Source organism: Rhinatrema bivittatum, chromosome 16 (genome assembly GCF_901001135.1).
Source record: "Rhinatrema bivittatum chromosome 16, aRhiBiv1.1, whole genome shotgun sequence".
NCBI lineage: Eukaryota > Metazoa > Chordata > Amphibia > Gymnophiona > Rhinatrematidae > Rhinatrema > Rhinatrema bivittatum.
Window position 1 is genome coordinate 72,505,244 of NC_042630.1, and position 15,975 is coordinate 72,521,218.

The 15,975-nt window shown below is 42.7% G+C and overlaps 1 protein-coding gene across 1 annotated transcript in view; it reads left to right on the forward strand.

Moving 5' to 3' along the window:
• The window catches only part of LOC115078869 (serine protease 55-like), a 237,161-nt gene extending 221,418 nt beyond the window's left edge, over positions 1 to 15,743 (forward strand). Inside the window, exon 5 of the mRNA XM_029581929.1 lies at positions 15,293 to 15,743. Within this exon, the coding sequence (XP_029437789.1) occupies positions 15,293 to 15,649 (357 nt within the window). The 3' untranslated portion in view covers positions 15,650 to 15,743. The remainder of the gene's footprint in view (positions 1 to 15,292) is intronic.
• Positions 15,744 to 15,975: the final 232 nt, after the last annotated feature.

The following is a 15,975-nucleotide window of genomic DNA, read 5'->3' on the forward strand; positions in this document are numbered from 1 at the left end:
GGAAAGAAAGATTGAATTCTGGCCATGTCTGCCATCTTTCATATTGTCTATAAACTCATTGGGTAGGGCACCTCATGCAATAACTTGTTAAAGTGGGCTATTGAAGGTTTATGTTTCCTGTCCCCCAGGATAATATCATGTAGGAATCTAGAAGGGAGGGAGTCCCGAAACGATCCCTCATAGGCCTTAACAAAATGCCGAAGCTGCAAGTAAGCATAAAAATCTTGGGGAAGTAATGAAAATTGTGCTTGAAACTCCTAGAAACTGAATAATTTAGAACATAAGAACATGCCATACTGGGTCAGACCAAGGGTCCATCAAGCCCAATATCCTGTTTCCAACAGTGGCCAATCCAATTCACAAGTACTTGGGAAGTACCCAAACATTAGATAGATCACAAGCTACTATTGCTTATTAATTACCATCATAGCAGTTTATGGATTTATCCTCTAGGAACTTATCCAAACCCTTTTTATACCCAGTTACACTAACTGCTGTAACCACATCCTCTGGCAATGAATTCCAGAACTTAACTATGTGCTGAGTGAAAAATAATTTCTTCAATTTGTTTTAAATGAACTACTTGCTAACTTCATGGAGTACTCCCTGGTCCTTCTATTATCTAAGAGAGTAAATAACTGATTTACATTAACTTGTTCAAGTCTTTTCATGATTTTCTCCAAACTGAACAGCCTTAACTTCTTTAACCTTTCCTCATAGGGCAGCTGTTCCATGCCCCCTTATCTTTTTGGTCACCCTTTTCTGCACTTTCTCCAGTACAGCTATATCCTTTTTGAGATGCGGTGACCAGAACTGCACACAGTATTCAAGGTGCGGTCTCACCATGGAGCGATACAGAGGCAATATGACATCCTCCATTTTATGTTTCATTTACTTCTTAATAATTCCTAACATTCTGTTTGCTTTTTTGATTGCCACAGCATCCTGAGCCAACGATTTCATCCATAGAAAAATTGCATGGTAAGATATAAATACCATACGGGAAATCCTATGGTAAGTATTACTTCATTGATTGAATGGTTCCATTAGTGGACTTGCCAAAACTTCTCTGAGATCACCTTAATGTCTTAGGATGTGCCCCATCTGGCCTCATAATTTTGACCGCTTTTATTTGTACCAATTTCATGCAACTATTCTGTTCTGGAAATGGTGTGGCATTTACACCACTACTATATATACCCCTTCCAACACCCTACAGTCCTTTGCCAGCCCCTTCTTCAGTGAACACGTCCTTGTTCCTTTCCATACATGTTACTTTATTCTCTGATTCTGATATCACCTCTGCACTTCCTCATTTTGCTGATGATACCTTGCTTTACCGACCTTAGCTATTTTTTCTTCCACTCATACCCTTGCTGTCCTATCCTCCTTGCTGGGCAACAAAATGGATTAGATGCCAAAGACTGTCCGATTAGAAACTTTAATTGAATGGAGATGTATTCTTTATATGGTGAGCCCGACTCAGCCTGAGTTTCGCCCCCACATTGGGGCTGCCTCCGGGGGCTAAAACATACAAATAACAAATATAGCTAAACAGTACAGGACATACAAAATGAAATAATTGAAATCATAATTACATATAAAATGGTAACATATAGAATAAAAGACACTTACAACTAGAGTGATAAAGGCATTACAAAGCAAAGAGAAAGGAAAATCAATGACAGTATATGATTTTACCTGTATGTAGTAAGTCTAATGTGTATGAGTGGATCTCATCACATTAATTTTCTGATGGTCTGTAAAAGTGTGTATGAAAAATAAAAAATAAAAGAATGTAATTAAAAACTGTGTCAATAAAAAGCAATAAAATACTCCTCCTCAAGGAAACTTTAATACTTGAACCCGGATTTAAAATGGTTAAAAACGAGTGAGCGACTCTCATGGATGAGCTGTCAGTCTAAACATGTAATTCGGTGAAGGGGCATGCAGTTGTCAACAATAATTGACAAAATCACAACCGTTCTAAAAAGTTAAATTTTAACCAAGCTTATTTTAGCGGCGATGCTGGAACTCAGCACTAGCGCCAAAACCTGTTTGCTTATCGCGGTGCTGCTAGTTTGCATCAAGTCGGAACAACTTTTAAAATATTTTCAGTTTGTTCACATGGAAAACAGTTGGTAAATGTATGTGAGACCCTGCTCCTGCCAATGATGGAAAACAGAGCGTCCCATTTCTGGAGTAAACAGTCTATTATCACATATACTAAGTAAGGATGTTAACTGAAAAGGAAGTTTAATAACAATACAAAAATAGGACCAGGCCCTTTGGCAAGACACTATCAACATACAAGAATGATGTTCAGGTGGGATTAAGGTACTCACTACTTGCGGTATACTATTTAGAGAGGGTAGGTTGTACCAGTTAATTAAATGTTGATTAGGAATAAAATATGAGGTATCCAGTATCCGATCCCCTAAAAAAATGTAACATACACGCTAAATTGTATAGTTTCAAATTGGGGCATCCTAACACACCCTGTGTCATAGATTTCATAAGAATTTGCAGAGTTATCCTAGCCTTTTTCCCATTCCAAAGGAACTTGGGAAGCATTTTTTCTACTTCTTTGCAATCCTTTTTATTGATCCAGATCAGTAACATCTGAAGGAGATATAGTCATTTAGGAAAGACCATCAGTTTAGAGATGGATTTTACCTAAAAGAGTTAATGGTAGACCTTGCCATTTTTTAAGGATTGAGATATACCACATAAAAGTGGGTGAATATTAGCTGAATACAGAGCATGAGAATCCTTCGGAAATATCATACCAAGATATTTCAACTTCTTATCCACCCATTTTAGAGGGAAACATCCTTGCCAAAAAGGTTGGGCTGTACATCCTATATATATATATATATATATATATATATATATATATATATATATATATATATATATATATATATATATATATATATATAAACATAGAAGTGACGGCAGAAGAAGTGACAGCAGAAGTCTGCCCAGCAAGCTTTCACACCTATTTGATTTCATACTTATTTATTTATTTATTTATTTATTTAATATCTTTTATATACCGACGAACGTTGGGAACATCTCGTCGGTTTACAGAGAACAGAACTTAGCAACAGGCTTTACAATTATCACATGATTATAAGAGGAACAGTAGTTATAATAATTATAATAACAATAACATATAAATAAGAGGGTGGATTATACAAGTAATAATTAACTAGGTGGGATACAGGAAAGGGGTTACCTAAAGGGGGGGGCAGGGAGGTTCTGATAATTTGGGATGGACATCAACATTTGTAGGAGGTAAATATTTGTATTTACAATTATTGTCAAGGGATATATACACGTTTGTGAGTAAAATGTTCTTATTTACAATCTGCTGTCCTGATAAATTGGCTTATCTGTTACTTATCTTATCTGTTATCTTATATACTTATCTTATCTTATATACTTATATATACTTATCTTATCTTATCTGTTATCTTATATACTTATCTGTTACTCTGACCACTGAGGTCAGGGCCCTTATTGGTAACTTTTTGGTTCCAATTCCCTTCCACCCTCACCATCGAACAGCAGTGCTGGAGCTGCATCTAAGTGAAGTATTCTAGCTAATTGCTTGGGGTACTAACCGCCGTAATAAGCAAGCTTGTTTACCCAGACTATGTAATTCATTCCTTGTTGGTTGATGCTGAATAAAAATCATCTTTTTTCTTCATTCTCCTTGCCGTTGAAGCAGAGAGCTATGCTGGATGTGCATTGAAAGTGAAGTATCAGGCTTATTTGGTTTGGGGTAGTAACCGCCGTAACAAGCAAGCTACTCCCCTGCTTTTTTGTGGATGCAAATCCTATTTTCCACATTTCCTCTTGCTGTTGACGCATAGAGCAATGTTGGAGTCACATTAACTGTGTGTATGTTTATTGAATAAGGATATTAATCTCCAGGTAGTAGCCGTCATTCCCGCAAGCAAGCCACCCCCGTGCCTCTTCTCTTCATTCACATCCTCTAGACTTTATGGATACACAGTGTTTACCCCATGCCCCTTTGAAATCCTTCACAGTTTTGGTCTTCACCACTTCCTCCGGAAGGGTGTTCCAGGCATCCACCACCCTGTCTGTGAAGAAATACTTCCTGACATTGGTTCTGAGTCTTCTTCCCTGGAATTTTAAATCGTGACGCCTGGTTCTGCTGATTTTTTTGCAATGGAAAAGGTTTGTCGTTGTCTTTGGATCATTAAAACCTTTCAAGTATCTGAAAGTTTGAATCATATCACCCCTGCTCCTCCTTTCCTCCAGGGTGTACATATTTAGATTCTTCAATCTCTCCTCATAGGTCATTCGATGAAGACCCTCCACCTTTTTGGTCGCCCTTCTCTGGACCACCTCCATCCTGTCTCTGTCCCTTCGGAGATGAGGTCTCCAGAACTGAACACAGTACTCCAGGTGAGGCCTCACCAAGGACCTGTATAAAGGGATTATCACTTCCCTTTTCTTACTCGATATTTCTCTCTCTATGCAGCCCAGCATTCTTCTGGCTTTAGCTATCGCCTTGTCACATTGTTTCGCCGACTTCAGATCATTAGAGACTATCACCCCAAGGTCTCTCTCCTGCTCGTACATATCAGCCCTTTTCCTCCCATCGAATACAATTTTTTTGGATTTCCACACCCCATATGCATGACTCTGCACTTCTTGGCATTGAATCTCAGCTGCCATATCTTCGACCACTCTTCCAGCTTCCTTAAATCCCATCTCATTCTCTCTACTCCTTCTGGCGTGTCCACTCTGTTGCAGATCTTAGTGTCATCCGCAAAAAGACAAACCTTACCTTCTATCCCGTCCGCAATGTCGCTCACAAAGATATTGAACAGGACCGGACCCAACACCGACCCTTGCGGCACTCCGCTTAACACACATTGATACCATCACAAATCAGATTTATCTGACAGGATCTTCCCCTGGTGAATCCATGCTGCCTCTGGACCAGCAATTCTCACGACTGTTCACTATTCTTTCTTTCAACAGTGATTCCATTACTTTTCCCACCACTGAGGTGAGGCTGCAATCCAGGCCACCACCTCGGCACTCACTCTTAAGCTTCTCATTTTATTCACCAGTCTCCTGTGTAGGACCATATCAAAAGCCTTGCTGAAATCCAAGTAGATGACATCGAGCCCTCTTCCTTGATCCAATTCCTTGGTTACTCAGTCAAAAAAGTCAATCAGATTTGTCTGACAGGATCTTCCCCTGGTGAATCCTTGTTGCCTCTGGTCCAGCAATTCTCGCAACTGTAGATAGTTCACTATTCCATCTTTCAATAGTGATTCCATTACTTTTCCCACCACTGAGGTGAGGCTGCAATCCAGGCCACCACCTCGGCACTCACTCTTAAGCTTCTCATTTTATTCACCAGTCTCCTGTGTAGGACCATATCAAAAGCCTTGCTGAAATCCAAGTAGATGACATCGAGCCCTCTTCCTTGATCCAATTCCTTGGTTACTCAGTCAAAAAAGTCAATCAGATTTGTCTGACAGGATCTTCCCCTGGTGAATCCTTGTTGCCTCTGGTCCAGCAATTCTCGCAACTGTAGATAGTTCACTATTCCATCTTTCAATAGTGATTCCATTACTTTTCCCACCACCGAGGTGAGGCTGACCAGTCTGTAATTACCAGCCTCTTCTCTGTTACCACTTTTGTGAAGCGAGACAACCACCGCTCTTCTCCAATCATTCGGCTCCACTCCCGTTTCTAAGGATCTATTGAACAGGTAACACAGTGGACCCATCAGCACATCCCTGAGCTCCCTCAGTATCCTGGGATGAACTTCATCAGACCCCATGGTTTTGTTCACTTTCAGTTTCCCCAGCTCTTCCCATACATTCTCTACTGTAAATGGAGTTACATCTACTCCATTCCCCTCCAGTTTCTTTTTAACTAGCGATGGTCCTTCTACAGGGTCCTCTTTAGTGAACACCGAACTGAAGTATTTGTTTAATATTTCTGCCATTTCTTAGTCTCTCTCCACACATTGATCCTTTTCATCTTTCAATTTCACTACACCACTTTGGACTTCTCTTTTCACTGGTGTATCTGAAAAATGTTTTATCACATCTTTTTACCTCTTTTGCAATCCTTTCTTCAGCTTGACTTTTTGCTGTCTTGATTACTTTCTTTGTCTCCCTCAGTTCTACCAGATATTCTTCCTTGTGCTCCTCCCTTTGGGATCTTTTATATTTCTTGAACACTGTTCTTTTAGCCTTTATTTTGTCAGTCACCTGCTTTGAGAACCAGATAGGTTTCATTTTTCTTTTGCTTTTCTTTACTTTTCTAACATATAGATTAGATGCCTTGGTAATTGCTCCTTTTAGTTTGATCCACTGTTGTTCCACATCTCTCTTGTTCTCCCAGCCTATGAGTTCTTCTTCCAGGTACTTCCCCATTTCATCAAAGTCTATGTTTTTGAACTGCAAAACTGTATCCTTTTTGTGATATTAAACCATACCGTATGATGATCACTGGTGCTGAGGTAGGAACCCACCTGGACATCAGAGACATTATCTTAATTAGTGAGCACTAAATCGAGTATAGCCCCCTCTCTTGTGGGTTCCATTACCATTTGTTTGAACAAAGCTCCTTGCAGGGCATCCACTATTTTTTTACTATTGTTAGATTCTGCAGATGGGATTCTCCAGTCTACATCCGGCAAATTAAAGTCTCCAACGATCACCACTTCTCCATTCTTTCCCATCTTTTGGATGTCTTCAACCAGATCTCTGTCCAGCTCTTCCTTTTGGTTTGGAGGCCTGTAAACCACTCCAATAAATATGGATGCCCCATCTTTTTTTAGGTTGGCCCATAAAGCTTCTTCATTGCCCCATCTTCCTTGCAGCTCAGATGCTTGGATATTGTTTCTGATGTAAAGAGCCACGCCTCCCCTTTTCCTATCCGCTCTGTCCTTCCTTAACAAGTTATAGCCCGGTATTGCATATCCCAATCATGCGATTCCGTGAACCATGTCTGTGACAGCAACAACGTCCAAGTCTGCCTCCTCCATTAGGGCTTACAGATCTGGGATTTTATTGCCCAAACTACGAGCATTTGTGCACCTAGCTTTCCAGATTTCATCATTCAGGTTATTGTCGTTCCTGGACTCCTTTTGTGACTTTAGTTGAGTTTTGTTATCCACTTCACACTTTCCCTTCACAAGATTAGTGCCTCTGATGTCAAATTCATCCAGCACAATAAGCTTTTTCCTTTGGTTACTGATCTAGAATTTCTGTATGCATTGGGTTTCTTCTCTCTTTTCAGACAACACTTCAATCTTTTTTTCAAGAACTTCTTCAGTATTTAATACAGAGAAGGCGTTTTCTATTTGTTGCACTTGATACAGTGTGTGTCTCTGCATCACAGGTCTAATTCAACCAGAGCCCACTGTAATCCTGTTTTTTGAGTTCCTTAATGCCCTGTGTGAGTAGTGGGGTAGACTTGTGTGCTGCACAGCTGTCAAGAATGGGTGTCTGTGGGTCACAGGTCTTTATTTATTTATTTATTTAACAGTTTTTTATACCGACCTTCATAGTAAATAACCATATCGGATCGGTTTACATTTTACAAGGGTATAACTGGAGTAACAATTCAAGTAAACGAAAGATAACAATAGGTAGGAATAGGTCAAAGTTACAATCAACAGGGAAAGAGAACTTGGAAGCTTGCAACAAGCTGGAAATAAGATAAGGCAGGAAATAAATATTTATTTATTTATTTATTTAAATGATTTATATACCGGAGGTTCCTGTATAGTATACATATCACCCCGGTTTACAAAGAACAGTAACTATCGCTAAAAAATATAGCGGTTTACATAGAACATAGAACATAATAAAAGAAGTTTTTACATTGAACAAATCTAAGTAAGCAAAGTTTTTACATTGAATAAATTAATTGAAGCAAATAGTGTATGATATTTAACCGTTAATAAACAAGCAGTTAATAAATCAATGAATAACATGGAAAAATGTGAAGTCAATATGAGTATATGTATGTAGTATGTATGAATTCAGCATGTGTAAATTTCTGATTGAATAAAATAATAGATCTGAATAAAACGTTGTGGGCTTGAAAATACTTTTCTTCGTGTTCTTGGCTCTAGGGGAAAGCTTGTTTGAACAGCCAAGTCTTAAAGCGTTACCAAAGAGCGTACGGGTTAAAAGCTTAAAAGGTGCTTTAACCTGGAAGTTTCAGAGTCCATTGTGTGAAGTTTCCAGATGTGTGAAGTTTCCAGAGTCCAAGTGGGCTCAGGTAGGTCTTGTCCTACCTGAGCCCACTGTCTGATCTGAATTAATGGCTGGCCCTTGAAAGCAGACTAAAAGGCTCTCACCAGTTTCAATTTCAATTTTGCTTCTTTGTAACAGACAGTGCACAATTTTTGGCAAATATAATGCCCTGGTTCTAAACACTGGTAAATAACCAAACAAATTTGACTTAACTTCAGCAGGCAAGGCTCTGGTTCATGAAGATCCCAGCTCCAAAAAAAACATCAATAAATGGATAATACATCAAGGGCCTCCTATTAATCCTGATTAATCAGTAAGCCTGCAAATCTACCATAGACCACCTGAAGCTCTAATAAAAGACCCAGCAAGGTCTCAGGCTTGGTAAGAAAAATCAGGACATCATCAGCAAAGGCAGCCATTTTAAAGACATGTTGGCCTTTATGAAAGCCAGTGATATATATGGCGAAGTCCATATGTATTCCACACATTAAGGAAGGTGGAAAGAAGGCAAAACGATTACTGGCATGGTTAAAAGGTGAGTTGAAAGAGACTATTTCAGCCAAAAAAAATCCTTCAAAAATTGGAAGAAGAATCCATCTGAAGAAAATAAGATAAAGCATAAGCATTGTCAAGTTAAGTGTAAAACATTGATAAGACAGGCAAAGAGAGAATGCGAATTAAAGTTGGCCATAGAGGCAAAAACTCATAATAACATTTTTTTTTAAATATATCCGAAGCAAGAAACCTGTGAGGGATTCGGTTGGACCATTAGATGAAAGAGGGGTTAAAGGGGCTCTTAGGGAAGATAAGGCCATTGCAGAAAGACTAAATGAATTCTTTGCTTCCGTGTTTACTAATAAGGATGTTGGGGAGATACCGGTTCCGGAGATAGTTTTCAGGGGTGATGAGTCAGATGAACTGAACGAAATCACTGTGAACCTGGAAGATGTAGTAGGCCAGATTGACAAACAAAAGAGTAGCAAATAACCTGGACCGGATGGTATGCATCCTAGGATACCGAAGGAACTAAAAAATGAAATTTCTGATCTGTTAGTTAAAATTTGTAACCTATATTTAAAATCATTCATTGTACCTAAAGACTGGAGGGTGGCCAATGTAACCCCAATATTTAAAAAGGCTCCAGGGTCGATCCAGGTAACTATAGACCAGTGATCCTGAATTCAGTGCCAGGAAAAATAGTGGAAACAATTCTCAACTGTTGCGGTCTCCACCGCTTCCCCTTCTCTTACTCTGAACAGGGCTCACCTCCACTACTGGAAACGCCGCGTTCCGTGCGCCCGAGACCCCTGCAGTTCTGCCGGTTCCTCATGGCGTCCGCCATTGCTTGCCCGTCTCCCCGCTGCCTCGCGCGCGTGACGACACACACTATGTGCACACAGCTCCCGGAAGTCTGGCCCCGCCTGTGCTAACGACACCACGCCCTAAGTCTGATTGAACCGGCGTCCGGACGCCTTCTCCTTGCCTTGCAACAAGGTTCACTACTGCCTAGTAGTTCTGAGTTGCGCTTTCGTCTGTTCCTCGCTCCTGACTTGACCTTTGGATTGCCTTGACTTCGCTTCAGCTTGCCGCCTGCCTCAGACCCTGGTCAGTTCCTGACTTTGCTTCAGCTTGCCGCCTGCCTCCGACCTTGGTCCGTTCCTGACTTTGCTTCAGCTTGCCGCCTGCCTCAGACCCTGGTCCGTTCCTGGCTCCGCTTCAGCCTGCTCCGGTTCACAGCCAGCTGCAGGCCCCGTTCCAGTCTTCAGCCTGCTCCGGTTCACAGCCAGCTGCAGGCCCCGTTCCAGTCTTCAGCCTGCTCCGGTTCACAGCCAGCTGCAGGCCCCGTTCCAGTCTTCAGCCTGCTCCGGTTCACAGCCAGCTGCAGGCCCCGTTCCAGTCTACAGCCTGCTCCGGGTCACAGCCAGCTCCAGTTTACAGCCGCTCCGGTTCACAGCCAGCTCCAGACTCCGTTCCAGTCTACATCCTGCTCCAGTTCACAGCCTGTCCTTATTCCTTATTCCTCCAGTTCACAGCCTGTCCTTATTCCTGCCTCACGGTCCAGCTTGCCACAGGTGTTGTTGCTGCCCGCTGTCCTACCTTCAGCTGGTCCTCAACCTGCATTGCTGGACTACAGACTTTTGTGTTCTCTTTGGACTTTCTCTGCTACACCCTCTGCCCAGGCTTTCTCTGTTTATAGACTCTGAGCATTCTCCTAAGTTCCAAGGTTCCAGGACCCTACGGGCTCCTCCTGGGGGTTTTCTGGTTCCCGGCTGAACACCGCTAGCCTGTGGCTCCGCCTCCCGGCCTACCCTGCCTCCCTGGGTAGACCGGCCCAAGGGTCCACTATCCTGACTGCAGCACCCAACTGCAACATCAACATCAAAATCGTAGAGCAGATAGAAAGATATGGTTTAATGGAACACAGTCAACATGGATTTACCCAAGGGAAGTGTTGCCTAACAAATCTGCTTCATTTTTTTTGAAGGGGTTAATAAACATGTGGATAAAGGTGAACCGTTAGATGTAGTGTATTTGGATTTTCAGAAGGCGTTTGACAAAGTCCCTCATGAGAGGCTTCTAAGAAAACTAAAAAGTCATGGGATAGGAGGCGATGTCCTTTCGTGGCAAGGAGGAGAAGATCCAGGCAAGGTTAAAAGACAGGAAACAGAGAGTAGGATTAAATGGTCAATTTTCTCAGTGGAAAAGGGTAAACAGTGGAGTGCCTCAGGGATCTGTATTTGGACTGTTGAGACTCTGGTGTTTTAGTGTGCCCCTGGGCCTCAGCCCGGCCCCAGACGTGTCCAGGATTGACCCGAGAGTTGACGTGGTTCAGCATGGCTGACGGGCTGACCCTCTGCCAGGCCTGCAAGCTCCCAAGACTAACAACAGGATGATGTTCGAAGTTGAATGGTCCTCCGACCATTCCAAGCCCTTTCGGACCTGCTGCATGGAACAGCATGGAGCAGCAGGCCTGGCCTGAGGTTGAGGGCAGACGGAGGCCTTGACACGTAGACAGGACTATGATGGATGCGACAGCATCACGGACGAAGACACTTGGGTTGATGCAACGGCATCCCGGACGAAGACACTTGGGTTGATGCAACGGCATCACAGACGAGACTTGGAACTTGACAACAGCTGGGAGGAAGGACACTGGCACTGTCTCTCAGGGTGCCCTACTCAGCCCACCCGCGGGACTGCGTCGCAGACCACCTTGTCCCACTACGCGCCCTACTTAGCCCTAAGAGGCTGGTCATGGACCACGAGGAGAGCGGGACAAGCACGGGGAAGATCCAGGCAAGGAGGAACTCCAATGACGGAGCCGATGTCATCCGAAGCTTCACCTATGACTGGTGGGAACAGAGGCTCAGGAGCACAGGGACCAATCACACCTGCAGGCCGCTCCATTCTCGGGCACATCATCCGAGAACCACAGCTCTACAGGAACAGAAGGCTCAGGAGCACCAGACGAAGACGCAGGGAAGAACATCCTGGAAGGCAGGCACATCAGGAGGTGAAAGATCATGATGGAACATCAGGACACGGTCAGGGACCTCAGGTAAGACATCAAGATATGAAGACGTGGTACGAAGGCAGACGAGACGAGGAGTTCCACGAAGAACAGAAAACCTTACAAGGCTCTGGCAGGCAGGAGCCTCCAGAGGGGATGTCACTCAGATGCAAGGCAATGAAAGATTGACAGAGCAGCCATTTTATAGGGCTGGGAGAGGAAGTCCCATTAAAGGTGGGGCCAGCACACTTCCTGTGTCTGGCCCTTTAACTCTAGCAGAGAGGCGAGTGCCGGCACCTAAGAAGCAAGCAGGAGGCTGTGCAGGACCGCGGACAGTGGCCTGCACCGACGCACAACGTAGAGAGAAGCAGGACTGAGCCTGGACGCAGGCTCCGACGTCGGCAGCGGCTCCAGCCACCAGGAGAGACCGGGGCTTGCGGCCTAGCGCCGCAAAGGCGAAGCGACGATGGAGGGCAGGAAAGTCCGCGGCTCCAGCCGCGGTGAAGAGGACGAATCCGGCCGGCATCTGGGCTGCGAGAGGCAGGCGAGTCCGTGGCTCCAGCCGCGTTGGAGAGGCCCGACGGCGGCGTCCAGCCGCGTCGGGTGAAGAAGCAGGGATGGTGAGTAAGCCTGCTTGCGGGGGAACCCACGGGCAGCGCAGTTCATAACATGGACCGTGCTTTTCAATATATACATATATATATATATATATGAAATGGAAAGGAATACGACGAGTGAGGTTATCAAATTTGTGGATGATACAAAATTATTTAGAGTAGTTAAATCACAAGCGGATTGTGATACATTACAGGAGGACCTTGCAAGATTGGAAGATTGGGCATCCAAATGGCAGATGAAATTTAATGTGGACAAGTGCAAGGTGTTGCATATAGGGAAGAATAACCCTTGCTGTAGTTACACGATGTTAAGTTCCATATTAGGAGCTACCACCCAGGAAAAAGATCTAGGCATCATAGTGGATAATACTTTAAAATCGTTGGCTCAGTGTGCGGCAGCAGTCAAAAAAGCAAACAGAATTATTAGGAATTATTAGGAAAGGAATGGTTAATAAAACGGAAATGTCATAATGCCTCTATATCGCTGAAGAGGTTATGGCTGTTCAGCTTGGAGAAGAGACGACTGAGGGGGGATATGATAGAGGTCTTTAAGATGTGTTTAACATCCTGTTTAACACCCTGTTTAACATCTACATACTCCCTCTCTGCCATGTACTCTCAAATCTAAAATTTAAGTTCTATATATATGCCGACGATGTACAAATTTTAATCCCCATATCCAGGTCACTGGACTCAACACTCAAATTATGGAACTCTCATTTACAAATGATCAACCATCACCTTTCAAGCATTAACCTGGTGCTCAACACTTCCAAGACTGAACTACTGCTAATCACCCCAGAAGGCAGTCCCTTTCATAACCAACTGCATCCTAACATACAAATATCCCATGCACGAGATCTCGGAGTTATAATAGATAGTCTTAAAGCAGTTTATAAAACATACAACAAGGGAGTGCTTCTACAAGCTACAAGTACTCAAAAAACTCAAACCGCTCCTATTCCATTACGATTTCAGATCTGTCCTTCAAGCCATTCTTTTCTCCAAGATAGACTACTGCAATTCCATCTTGCAAGGTCTACTGACTTCTACTATAAAACCTCTCCAGTTGCTCCAAAATGCAGCGGCGAGAATTTTAACAAATACTAATCGGAGAGCTCATATCTCCCCCATCCTAAAAGATCTTCACTGGCTCCCAGTAAACTTCAGGATCCTTCACAAATCACTGACAATTATCCACAAAAATATTCACCATCAGACCCCATTAGATCTTTCACACCCTCTCAAATTGCACTCGGCGACCAGACCCTTAAGAGAAGCCTACAAGGGATCCTTACATGTTCCCCCAATCAAAATTGTACACCACTCAAACATCAGAGACAGGACATTCTCTATCACAGGGCCCTCCATCTGGAATGCCATACCTCCGGACCTCAGACAGGAAACCTGTCTACTAACTTTTAAAAAGAAACTAAAGACATGGCTATTCTGCCAAGCCTTCCCCGCCACTAGCCCAACAGCCTGATTTAGAATTATCATATCGCTTATGTAAATAAACGCTAATCTTGCTCACTAGTCATCAATATTCCAATATTCCATTATATATAGTAATTTATTGTATATAGTAATTTATCTTCATTCTCCCCCTCTTTTTTTTCCTTCTCCCAGTTAAGGCAACCCTGTTATAATGTAACTTTTATGCTCCTTCAAATTGTCACTTGTTGAATGGATGGTTTTAGTTCTGCTTAGTTTGATGTAAACCGAGTTGATTTGATCTGTATCAAGAAAGTCGGTATATAAAAGCCTTAAATAAATAAATAAATAAATAAATAAATAAATAATAAATCATGAGAGGTCTTGAACAAGTAGATGTGAATCGGTTATTTACACTTTCGAATAATAGAAGAACTAGGGGGCATTCCATGAAATTAGCAAGTAGCACATTTAAGACTAATCGGTGAAAATTCTTTTTCACTCAACGCACAATAAAGCTCTGGAATTTTTTGCTTGAGGATGTGGTTAGTGCAGTTAGTGTAGCTGGGTTAAAAAAAGGTTTGGATACGTTCTTGGAGGAGAAGTCCATTAACAGCTATTAATCAAATTTACTTAGCAAATAGCCACTGCTATTAATTGCATCAGTAGCATGGGATCTTCTTAGTGTTTGGGTAATTGCTAGGTTCTTGTGGCCTGGTTTGGCCTCTGTTGGAAACAGGATGCTGGGCTTGATGGACCCTTGGTCTGACCCAGCATGGCAATTTCTTATGTTCTAACAATTTTCCTTAACACAGGGTCAATGGCAATAATATATAGCAACAGAGAGCACAGGCAGCACTGCTGAACCCTCCACAATATCCGGACATTTGCTGATTTATACCCATTTGCAATAATATTCAATAATGTGTTAGAGTATAATAGAGAGATGCAAGAAATAATGTCCCTCTGAAACCCAAATCTCCATAAGACCAAAAAAAGGTAAGGCCATGATACCCAGTCAAACGCCTTCTCTGAATCAAATCCAATGGCCAAGGCGGGGATATGGTGATAAGTACATGCAGAAATTGCCATGAGTTGTTTGATAATATGTAAGCAAATCGTCCTCCCCTTTACAAAGCCTACCTGGTTCTCTGAAATAAGGTGAGGGAGTACAACTCCCACCCTATCCACTAGTATCTTTGCTAGGATTTTCAGGTCATAATTAAGAAGTAAAGTGGGCTGTAGGATGTAGGAGATAGGGGTCTTTCCCTTATACCTAGCATATTAGGCAACACCATAATATGTGCTGTGTTAAAAACAATGATTTACAGAATGGATTTTAGCATAATTTCATTGAGAGATCATAAGATACTTGCATATAACTCTAGGAGTTTGTAGGAATAAGATCAGTAAGTTCTGGCTGCTTCACAGAAATGATAGTTTTCTTTCTCTCTCTGCAGGGTGACAGTGGTGGGCCCCTGGTGTGCAAGGGTTGGAACAATACCATTTGGTACCAAGTGGGGATAGTAAGTTGGGGAAGGGGCTGTGCCGAGAAGAGGATGCCTGGAGTCTACACTTTGGTCTCCAATTACCAGGACTGGATAGAGACAGAGACAGCTGAAGCTGGGAAGCCACTTGTGCCAGGGGAATCTATGCCGGAGATCCCTGTAAACAGCACTGATAACATTCAGCCGGTATTACCGACCACAGTCAGCACAGTACTGACCACAGTCAGCACAAGCCCAACCTTTGCAGGCCACCGCTGGCAGGCCTTGACCTCTCTGGCTCTCGTCTGGACTACTCCTTGCCTTCCCTGAGGCTACCAGCAGAAATTATAAATCTACCCTCAGATTTATTGTAAAACAAAGATCCCTTGTACTATTACAAACTCTGTGTGCATTTCCATCCATAGGCTGATGTGTATTGTAGAATTATTTACTGTTTCATACAAAAGTAACAATTTGGGATGCGGGCAGGACAATTTTAAGAAGTCATTAACCCAGATGAAAGAGATTTACCCAGGTAAATTGATTATCTAAAAACTGCCAACCCAAGGCTGGTACTTGGGTACACTAGGCAAATGCTCAGCCTTGCGCCCACTCCCTACCCTATTTAACTCTCAGGCCAATAGGCCACCTTCCTT